Here is an 11387-nt window from a genome sequence, read left to right on the forward strand (position 1 = left end):
CTGGGATTACAGATGTAAGCCACCACGCCCAGCCCATTTCACATTTTTAAAAATATAGTATATATGAAAGAGAAATTCCCATATTTGATTATGGGATCTCTGTGTCAAGAGTATGTGCATTTGTGTTTAGATCAGTATAATCAAATCGCCCTCTTTAAATGTTCCACCAATTATGTTCCTGTTGCCAATGTATGAGAGTGCGTATTTTCCCACAGCCTTGCCAGCACAGTATGTTGTATTTTTTTATCTTTGCCAATTTGATAAATGAAAAATGGTATCTTAGATTGGCTTTAATTTGCATTATGAATAAAGCTAACCATTTTTTGTATGTTTAAGAGTCACTTAGGTATCCCTTTCTGTTAACTACTTTATATTCTTTGCCCATTTTTCTTTTGGATTCAAGATCAATTACTAATTAATTTGTAAAAGCTCTTTACATATTAGGAAAATTAGCCCTGTGGTTTTTTTTGAGTTCCAAATGTATACTTTTTTAATAAAATGACTTGGTGGCAAAGAGTTTTTTTTGCTAAATGCAATTTTTGCTCATTTAGCCGTCATCAAGACTGATATCACAGTTCAGTGTCATCCTGTAGGATTTGCAAGACTTTGCTCTAATTTACTGAGCTAAAAAGACTTGACTCTATCAGTGTCATGCTTTTCTAATCAAAATGGAGGACATGGCCGGGCACGGTGGCTCACGCCTGTAATCCTAGCACTTCAGGAGGCCAAGGTGGGTGGATTGCCAGAGCTCAGGAGTTTGAGACCAGCCTGGGCAACACAGTGAAACCGTGTCTCTACTAAAATAGAAAAAATTAGCCAGGCGTGGTGGTGCGTGCCTGTAGTCCCAGCTACTCTGGAGGCTGAGGCAGGAGAATCACTTGAACCTGGAAGAGGTAGGTTGCAGTGAGCCAAGATAGCACCACTGCACTCCACCCTGGGCAACAGAGCGAGACTCCATCTCAAGAAAAAAAAAAAAAAAAATGGAGGACATAAAGTAGGGTTTGTAATGTCACATATGAACTCATTTCAAATTTGTTCAGAGCTCAACAAAACCCTGTCTAACTGTTGTTTTAATTTAAAATATTTTTTGATTTAGTTGTAAGGTGGTTGGATTGACAAATCAAACCAGAAACCTGTAGCTTTGTAATTTTTTTTAAGTTACAGTTAGGTCAAATTCTACTTGCTTCAAAAATAGAAGACAGGTGGGGCATGGTGGTTCACACCTGTAATCCCAGCACTTTGGGCAGGAGAATTGCTCAAACCCAGGAGATTGAGGCAACAGTGAGCAGCAATCATGCCATTGCACTCCAGCCTGGGTGACAGAGCAAGACCCTGTCTCAAACAAAACAAAACAAAACAAAAGCCAGATGAATTTAATAGTGATATTGTCAATGTTACTGTTTTTGTAGGTATGCTGTAAGCATCATGTGGGAACTGGATAAAACCTCTTATGAAATTAAGGAAGTGTGGTATGGCAGAACCATTATTCGATCAGCATACAAACTGTCCTATGAAGCAGCCCAAGAACTACTGGATGGAAATTTTAGTGTTGTTGATGATATTCCAGAATTCAAAGACTTGGATGAGAAGAGCAAACAAGCCAAGCTGGAGGAGTTAGTGTGGGCAATTGGAAAGCTGACCGACATAGCTCGCCATGTCAGAGCTAAACGAGACGGATGTGGTGCCCTGGAACTGGAAGGGGTAGAGGTTCGCGTACAGCTAGATGACAAAAAAAACATTCATGACCTCATCCCCAAGCAGCCCCTGGAAGTCCATGAGACAGTGGCTGAATGCATGATCCTGGCCAACCACTGGGTCGCCAAGAAGATCTGGGAGAGCTTCCCTCATCAGGCCTTGCTGCGCCAGCACCCTCCTCCACACCAGGAGTTCTTTTCAGAACTCCGGGAATGTGCTAAAGCCAAAGGCTTCTTTATAGATACACGGTATTCCTCTTTTGAGGGGGCAGAGCAATGGAGGGGCATGCTGCATATTTATTTATCTTATAGTTGTTCTTAAAATGTGACAGCCAGATCTTTGACCAAAAAGAGAAAACAGATTGTTGGCTCTCTGCATTTTTGAAGACACACTTTTCTCTCTTCATTGTTATGTATAGAGACTTAAAACATGTTTATTTAGTCATAATTTTGTTCCTTGGTTTTTTATTTCATTTTTTTTTTAGATAGAGTCTTGCCCTGTCACACAGGCTTGAGTGCAGTGGTGCAATCTCGGCTCACTGCAACCACCACCTCCCAGGTTCAAATGATTCTCCTGCCTCAGGCTCCTGAGTGGCTGGGACTACAGGCACACGCCACTACGCCCAGCTAATTTTTTTTGTATTTTTAGCAGAGACAGAGTTTCGCCATGTTGGCTAGGCTAGTCTCAAGCTCTTGACCTCAAGTGATCCACCTGCCTTGGCCTCCCAAACTGCTGAGATTATAGGCGTGAGCGACCACAATGGACATTTAGGCATAAATTTTGATCCACTACAATTTGGGTTTTTTTTGTTTGTTTGGTTGGTTGGTTGATTGGTGTTTTTTTGTTTGTTTGTTTGTTTTTGAGATAGAGTCTTGCTATGTCACCTAGGCTGGAGTGCAGTGGCACGATCTTGGCTCACTGCAACTTCCGCCTCCCGGGTTCAAGCGATTCTCTTGACTCAGCCTCCCGAGTATATGGGATTACAAGCGCGTGCCACCACGATCGGCAAATGTTTGTATTTTTGGTAGAGACAGGGTTACACCATGTTGGTCAGGCTGGTCTCAAACTCCTGAGCTCGTGATTCACCCACTCAGTCTCCCAAAGTGCTGGGATTATAGATATGAGCCACCGTGTGCGGCTGGCCTGCCATAATTTGCAATACAGAAGTAGGGAACCTGTTAGTTACCCTTGATTTAATTTCATCTACCCCTTAAGTGATGAAGAATTAATCCTATTTATTTCAATAATTCCAAAATGCAGCATCTTTGTGACAATATTGTAAGACACTACATCAACAGTGAATTTATACCACCCTCCACTGAATGAGACATTTTTACTCCCTATCTCTAGAATAAAATACTTCTTTCATTAAAAACTAAGTATAGGCAGGCCGGGCACGGTGGCTCATGCCTGTAATCCCAGCACTTTGGGAGGCTGAGGTGGATGGATCACGAGGTCAGGAGATTGAGACCATCCTGGCTAACACAGTGAAACCCCATCTCTACTACAAATACAAAAAATTATCCGGGCAAGGTGGCGGGCGCGTGTAGTCCCAGCTACTCGGGAGGCTGAGACAGGAGAATGGCGTGAACCCAAGAGGCAGAGGTTGCAGTGACCCGAGATTGCACCACTGCACTCCAGCCTGGGTGATAGAGCAAGACTCTCTCAAAAAATATATATAAATAAAAACTAAGTATAGGCTGGGTACAGTGGCTCACCACCTGTAATCCTAGCACTTTGGAGGCTGAGGCAGGCACATCACTGGGGTCAGGAGTTCGAAACCAGCCTTGCCAACATGGTGAAACTCTGTCCCTACTAAAAATACAACAATGAGCCAGGCGTGGTAGTGCACTCTTGTAATCCCAGGTACTCGGAGGCTGAGGCGCGAGAATCGCTTGAACCTGGGAGGCGGAGGTTGCGGTGAGCCAAGACTGTTCTACTACACTCCAGCCTGGGTGACAGACTGAGACTCTGTCTCAAAAATATATATATATATATATACACATATATATATTGTTTTTTAAAATATTTTATTGTCAAGTAACAGGTACTAATTAAAATATCTTTTATTTGTTTATCAAAATTGATTGTTTTTTAACTTGGACAACATGGTGAGACTCCATTTTTTTTTTTTCTTTGGGACGGAGTCTCGCTGTGTTGCCAGGCTGGAGTGCCATGGCACAATCTCACTGCAACCCCCACCTCCCGGGTTCAAGGGATTCTCCTGCCTCAGCCTCCCAAGTAACTGGGACTACAGGCACCCGCCACCACGCCTGGCTGATTTTTTTGTATTTTTGTTAGAGACAGGGTTTCACCATACTGGCAACTCCTGACCTTGTGATCTCCCTCCTCAGCCTCCCAAGTGCTAGGATTACAGGCGTAAGCCACCACGCCCAGCCTCTTTTTTTTTTTTTTTTTTTAAAGAGGGTTTGTTTTTTTTTTGCTTCTGCCTTCCGGTGCTAGTATGTTTGTTTGTTAGTTTGTCACTGTGTGAGCTGTCTGCATGCCAGGCACATGGGACAAGGGCTTTCAGACATCCTCGTGGTTAATTCTTAATGCTGAGGTGATGGCAGCATCATTCATGTTTACAGATAAGTCAATTAAGTCTGAAGAGATTAAGTAATTTGCCTGTAATTTAACAGTCAGTCAGGACAGAGCCAGGATTTGAACCCACCAAGTCTGTTGAACTTGAAAGCTCACATAGTGACCACTTAACACCTTGCCTCTCTGTTTATTATCATGCTCTATTTCTCCTTTCCCCCTTTTCCCTTAGCCAGCCACAATATAGGACTGAATTATATGTTGTATTATTAGTTTTATTTTTAATATACCTCTGTATTTCCTGGGGCTTTAAAATTATTATTTTGAGGCTGTATGCAGTGGTTCACACCTGTAACCCCAGCATTTTGGGAGACTGAGGCAGGAGTATCACTGAAGGCCAGAAGTTCAAGACTAGCCTGGGCAACAAAGTGAGACCCTGTCTCTACAAAAAAATTATTTTCAGAATAAATAGAATGCTTACTACCTCTTTAAAAAAGAAAAACTAATTTAGGTTTCTTTTACTTGTACACCAAGTCCATTATTTTACCTATATAGAATGTTTAAGGTTAAGGATGTAAAGAATTCAATTCAACGAGTATTTGACCGCCCATTATGGCCAAGCACTAACTTAGTCTCATGTTACAATCAGTACGTGATTCATTTCTACTTAAGAAATGTATTTAAATTCTGACACTCTTGCTTTGTTTAAACTGCAAAGCAAACTAGATTTCTGTATTTGAAAAGAGGTGCTTCTGAAATGTGTCCAAAATAAATTTACTGGCAGATGAAGGTATTCAGACGGATGAGTGAAGGGTTCCTCTCAAAGTGTTGTCTTGTAAATTACTGTCTGGGACTAGCTAACGATTTTTCTGTTCTTTGTCAGGTCCAATAAAACACTGGCTGATTCTCTGGATAATGCGAATGACCCCCACGATCCCATTGTGAACAGGCTGCTGCGCTCCATGGCCACGCAGGCCATGTCCAATGCTCTGTATTTCTCCACGGGATCCTGCGCGCAGGAGGAGTTCCATCATTACGGTGAATCATACCATGTTCCTATGTGTCGCTATAACTTTGTGCTAGTTATTTTTAAAGATCTTTTGTTCATTTTGATCTTTTGCTTTCTTTTTGAAGGTCTTGCATTAGATAAATATACCCACTTTACTTCTCCAATAAGAAGATATTCAGATATTGTAGTACACCGCTTGTTAATGGCAGCCATTTCAAAAGATAAGAAAATGGAAATTAAGGGAAATTTGTTCAGCAACAAAGATCTTGAGGAATTATGCAGACATATCAACAACAGAAACCGAGTAAGAGAGAATTTCAAAATTCTCTTACCTATCATCTCTTGCTAAGAAAATGTCAGCTCTATTGTGTAGTACAGTGAAGTATCATACGTTCTAGCAAATTAAATTCTAGAATTATTTTAACCAGTGCTTTCAGAACGTTTGTAGATGTTCTCAGGTAACTTGTGGATTTGGGAGATTTGACAGTAGATTATTAGATTTTTTTTTTCCAAAAGGCGGAAATGTAAAGATTCAAGCAACACATAAAGATATGATGACAGAGGTCAGGCGCGGTGGCTCATGCCTGTAATCCCAGCACTTTGGGAGGCCAAAACAGGCCGATCACTTGAGGTCAGGAGTTTGAGACCAGCCTGACCATTATGGGGAAACCCCGTCTCTACAAAAAATACAAAAATTAGCCGGGTGTGGTGGCATGTGCCTGTAGTCCCAGTTGCTTGGAAGGCTAAGGCAGGAGAATCGCTTGAACCCAGGAGGTGGAGATTGCAGTGAGCCGAGATCGCACCACTCCACTCCAGCCTGGATGACAGAATTGAGACTGTGTCTCAAAAAAAAAAAAAAAAAAGATATGAAGACAAACACCTCACCTGTTATCTTACCACTCAGAGCTAATAATTAATGATTCTAGACACTGCTAACATTTTTATTTATAAAACTATCGGCCAGGCGCGGTGGCTTGCGCCTATAATCCCAGCACTTTGGGAGGCTGAGGCGGGCAGATCTCAAAGTCAGGAGATCGAGACCATCCTGGCTAACACGTGAAACCCCATCTCTACTACAAATACAAAAAATTAGCCGGGCGTGGTGGCGGGCGCTTATAGTCCCAGCTACTCAGGAGGCTGAGGCAGGAGAATGGCGTGAACCCGAGAGGCGGAGCTTGCAGTGAGCCAACATCACACCACTCCAGCCTGGGCGACAGAGCGAGACTCTGTCTCAAAAAAAAAAAAAAAAAAAAATCATACCATGCCTGCTGTTTGAAATCTGCTTTTTTCATGTAACCCAACTGTTATAGATAGCACAGCATGTTACATCATTGTTTTGGAGCAGCTTTCTATTCTATTTCATATTACTAGTTGCTACAAGATTGCACAGCATAGAACTAGACCACTGGGTAATGCAGGAAATTGGAAACTAAATCTTTAATTTTCTATATCCAATGGTATAGCTGTCTGCTGTGCAATGTTGTAGCACTAGCCATGTGGGCTACCTAAATTTAATTAAAATTAGAAGTTGAAATTTGGTTTCTCAGTCACACTGACCACATTGCACATGCTCAGTGGCCACTTGTGGTTAGTGGCTACATATTAGGCAACACAGATAGAGAGCATTTCTATCATTGCAGAAAGTTCTGTTGGGCAGCACTGTTCTAAGCAATCAAATTTACAACCATCCTTATGGATACACTTATACAGACATTTCAGATGATTGTCTGGAAAAATTCCTAGAAATGGAATTGCTGAGCCGAAAGGTGTGCACGCATAAATGAAATTTTGATAGGCCGGGTGCAGTGGCTCATGACTGTAATCCCAGCACTTTTTGAGGTCAAGGCCGGTGGATCACTGAGTTCAGGAGTTCGAGACCAGTCTGGCCAACATGGTGAAACCCTGTTACTACTAAAAATACAAAAATTAGGCTGGGCGCAGTGGCTCACGCGTGTAATCCCAGTACTTTGGGAGGCTGAGATGGGCGGATCACGAGGTCAGGAGGTCGAGACCATCTTGGCTAAAATGGTGAAACCCCATCTCTACTAAAAATACAAAAAATTAGCCGGGCGAGGTGATAGGCGCCTGTAGTCCCAGCTACTCGGGAGGCTGAGGCAGAAGAATGGCGTGAACCCGGGAGGCGGAGCTTGCAGTGAGCCGAGATCGCGCCACTGCACTCCAGCCTGGGCGACAGTGCGAGACTCCTTCTCAAAAAAAAAAAAATACAAAAATACAAAAATTAGCCAGGCATGGTGGTGCGCGCCTGTAATCCCAGCTAATCGGGTGGCTGACACAGGAGAATCACATGAACCTGGGAGTGGAGGTTGCAGGGAGCCAAGATCACACTATTGCACTCCAGCCTAGGCGACAGAGTGAGACTCCATCTTCAAAAAACAAAAAGAAACTTTGATACATATTACTAAATTGTCTTCCTTATCAGTAGTGCTAATTTAGACTTCCACCAATAGGGTTTTCGTAGGACAGGTTTGAAAAGAAAGGCTGGCCGGGCGAGGTGGCACACACCTGTAATCCCAGCACTTTGGGAGGCCGAGGTGGGTGGATCATGAGGTCAGGAGATCGAGACCATCCTGGCTAACACGGTGAAACCCCATCTCTACTACAAACACACACAAAAAATTATCCGGGCGTGGTGGCGGGCGCCTGTAGTCCCAGCTACTCGGGAGGCTGAGGCAGGCGAATGGTGTGAACCCAGGAGGTGGAGCTTACAGTGAGCCAAGATCGCGTCACTGCACTCCAGCCTGGGCAACCGAGCGAGACTCTGTCTCAAAAAAAAAAAAAAGAAAAGAGAAGAAAGAAATGGCAAGTAAGACATATGTGATACTTTTCCTGTACCCAAGGTGGACGTGACTCAAATTTGCTGACCTCTAATTTCATGAACTAAAAATGGGTTTCATTTTATAAAATAATTCATTTTCTAAGACATTTTTGAAGAGAGAATACTAGATAGTTAAGTTCCCACAAAAAGTAATTTAATTTCATAATAGAGAACAATTTTTATGTTAATAGTTTTACAGAATCTCACATTTGAATGAATATGAATTTCATTTCTTCGGGGAATGCCAGGGGAGTGTTATAATACCTTGGAGTTGTGCTTCTTACAGGCAGCACAGCATTCTCAGAAGCAGTCTACTGAGCTCTTCCAGTGCATGTACTTCAAAGACAAAGACCCTGCCACCGAGGAGCGTTGCATATCTGATGGAGTTATTTATTCAATTCGAACAAATGGTGTGCTTGTATTTATACCCAGGTATGTTACATCTAATGCAATGGTGCATAACAAATCATCGGTAAAAGTGTAGAACACAAACTGTACATAGATACAATTTATTAAGATATTTAAGCAACTAGTTATATGTACATAATGTAACATATGATTCAGTATATAAATGTGAAGATTGGAGGCCAGGGGTGGCTCACGCCTATAATCCCAGCACTTTGGGAGGCCAAGGTGGGCAGATCACCTGAGGTCAGGAGTTCGAGACCAGCCTGGCCAACATGGTGAAACCCCGTCTCTACTAAAAGTACAAAAATTAGCTGGGCGTGGTGACGCGTGCCTGAAATCCCAGCTACCTGGGAGGCTGAGGCAGGAGAATCACTTGAACCCGGGAGGCAGAGGTTGCAGTGAGCCAAGATCGTGCCATTGCACTCCAGCCTGGGTGACAGAGCAAGACTCTGTCTCAAAAAAAATAAAGTGAAGATTGGAATGTGTGTATATATATACACATCTATGTCCATTTTAGGGTCTTTCTTATCTAACAAAATACTTTGTTTCCATCTGCTAAGGTGAAATAAATACTTGGAGGTAAACCACAGGAAAAGTAATTTGTTTTTAATCTAGGAGAAAAACTAGTATTCTAGATAAGCATACAAGATCTGTGTACTAAGAATACATTGTCTCTGGATTTATATTCTGGTCATAATATAGGTTTGGGATTAAAGGTGCTGCTTATCTAAAAAATAAAGATGGTTTAGTCATCTCATCTGGCCCAGATAGCCGTTCTGCATGGAAACCAGGATCCCTTCAACGATTTCAAAACAAAATTACCTCTACTACAACAGATGGGGAATCTGTTACGTTCCATTTGTTTGACCATGTAACCGTAAGTCTGTGTTTCTATTAAGTACTATTAATATTTAAAATGTAAGGAACAAATAATGTGATTTAGTAATATGTATTTTCTTCTCTATGCTAGGTAAGAATATCCGTACAGGCCTCACGTTGCCATTCTGATACAATCAGACTTGAAATAATTAGTAACAAACCATACAAGATACCAAATACAGAACTTATTCATCAGAGCTCCCCTTTGCTGAAGAGTGAGTTAGTGAAAGAAGTAACTAAATCTATGGAAGAAGCTCAGCTTGCCCAAGAGGTCAAAGTAAACATCATTCAGGAAGAATATCAAGAATATTGCCAAACAAAGGGAAGGAGCCTATACACACTTCTAGAGGAGATACGGGACCTAGCTCTCCTGGATGTTTCAAACAATTATGGAATATGAAAGGCTCTTACTTCACTAAGAGCTGTCATATGTGAATGTTTTACAGTCTTTTCAAACTTAACATTTAATGTGTGTCACTCAGTGCTCTAGTTGATCAGGACTGGGTAACTATTTCACATATATGTAAAATGTTCTCAGCCGGGCATGGTGGCTCATGCCTGTAGTCCCAGCTACTTGGGAGGTGGAAGCAGGAGAACTGCCTGAACCCAGGAGGAAGAGGTTGCAGTGAACTGAGATCACACCACTGCATTCCAGCCTGGGCAGCAGAGCAAGACTCCATCTCAAAAAAAAGTTATCTCATTCATTGAAGTTGCATTAAATAAAGTATAATTAGGTCACTATGGAAACTGAGTTTTCAGTAATGAGTGGACAGTAAGTGGTGGCTCTGCAGATTGCTAGCCCCTTTCTAATAGTTTAATAAACCCAAAATTATTGGTTATCTTGTCTCCAATCAGTTCTTTCAAATGTTTTATTTTTCCAGTAATTACATTTGGATCATAGGCCCCTCTGACATCTGTCAGGTAATTTTCAGTCACTTTCAGATAATAAGACTTAGTCCTGAGTCCACCTCTCTGCTTAAAACTCCTATTTCATATTTGACTCAGTCCTTCCCTGCTGTCTCCAATACTAGTTGGGAATAGGACACAGGGCAGGTGGTAAGGTGCAGGTAAAGTTCTGTCACAGGCCTCCCTTCCCACCCTCCCACTTTGATGAGGTGCATTGGCCTTCCCCTTGTTGAAAACTCGTTACTTTGCCAGCAAACACCCCACTAGAAAAATTAACTCTTGGCCAAGCATGGCGGCTCACACCTATAATCCCAGCACTTTGGGAGGCCGAGATGGGTGGATCACAACATCAGGAGATCGAGACCATCCTGGCCAACATGGTGAAACCCCATCTCTACTAAAAATACAAAATAGCCTTGTTTGGTGGCAGGCGCCTGTAATCCCAGCTACTCGGGAGGCTGAGGCAGAGAATTGCTTGAACCTGGGAGGCGGAGGTTGCAGTGAGCCAAGATCGCGCCACTGCTGTCCAGCCTGGGTGACAGAGTAAGTCTCTGTCTCAAAAAGAAAAAGAAAAATTAACCCTTCTTTCTCAGTAGTATAGTTTGTGAGGGTAGACAGAAGCCTGAACAGGCCCTCCTGAGGAAGCAGTTTCTATAGGCATTTGGTGGCACCTTGAAACTGCTCTCCATCTTCTAGCTGATCCCCTATTGGCTGCAGTTAGCCACAATCCTCCTAATGCACATGTCTCTTGCCCTATCCTCGTGGCAGTTCCCAGCAGGCCCACAAACCGACCCCCTGACCCCCATCCCAGATGTTCTCCTTGTGCTCACCTTCCTGGCTTTTCCATCAAACCATCTTTGTCACGCCCTGTCCCCACCTGGAGTCAGAAAGCCTGAAAAGAAGATGCCTGTCTGTCCTGGCTTTGTAGATGGAAGCCAGTCTAGCACCATCACTCTGCCCTTTCCCCAAGGGAAAAGAGAGTGAGAGGCCAAGTGCCATGGAAGATCACTTGAGGCCAGGAGCCCAGGACCAGCCTGGTCAACAGAGTGAGACACCATCTCTACAAAAATTAAAACATTAGCCAGGCATGGTGGTACATGTGTGCAGTCGTAG

At 42.8% G+C, this 11387-nt stretch overlaps 1 protein-coding gene across 9 annotated transcripts in view; it reads left to right on the plus strand.

Annotated features, from left to right (window-relative positions):
• Window positions 1–10207, plus strand: part of DIS3L (DIS3 like exosome 3'-5' exoribonuclease) — a 42280-nt gene extending 32073 nt beyond the window's left edge. For all 9 annotated transcript variants that reach the window (XR_012415086.1, XM_005559855.5, XM_073996100.1 and 6 more), the window contains 6 exons: window positions 1410–1943; window positions 5120–5274; window positions 5371–5549; window positions 8368–8513; window positions 9192–9366; window positions 9460–10207. Coding sequence is in view for 8 of the 9 variants with exons in the window: in XM_005559855.5 (XP_005559912.5) it covers window positions 1410–1943; window positions 5120–5274; window positions 5371–5549; window positions 8368–8513; window positions 9192–9366; window positions 9460–9768 (1498 nt within the window). In the remaining variant the exon portion in view is untranslated. The remainder of the gene's footprint in view (window positions 1–1409; window positions 1944–5119; window positions 5275–5370; window positions 5550–8367; window positions 8514–9191; window positions 9367–9459) is intronic.
• The last annotated feature ends 1180 nt before the right edge of the window (window positions 10208–11387 follow it).

The sequence above is a fragment of the Macaca fascicularis genome, chromosome 7, assembly GCF_037993035.2.
Source record: "Macaca fascicularis isolate 582-1 chromosome 7, T2T-MFA8v1.1".
NCBI lineage: Eukaryota > Metazoa > Chordata > Mammalia > Primates > Cercopithecidae > Macaca > Macaca fascicularis.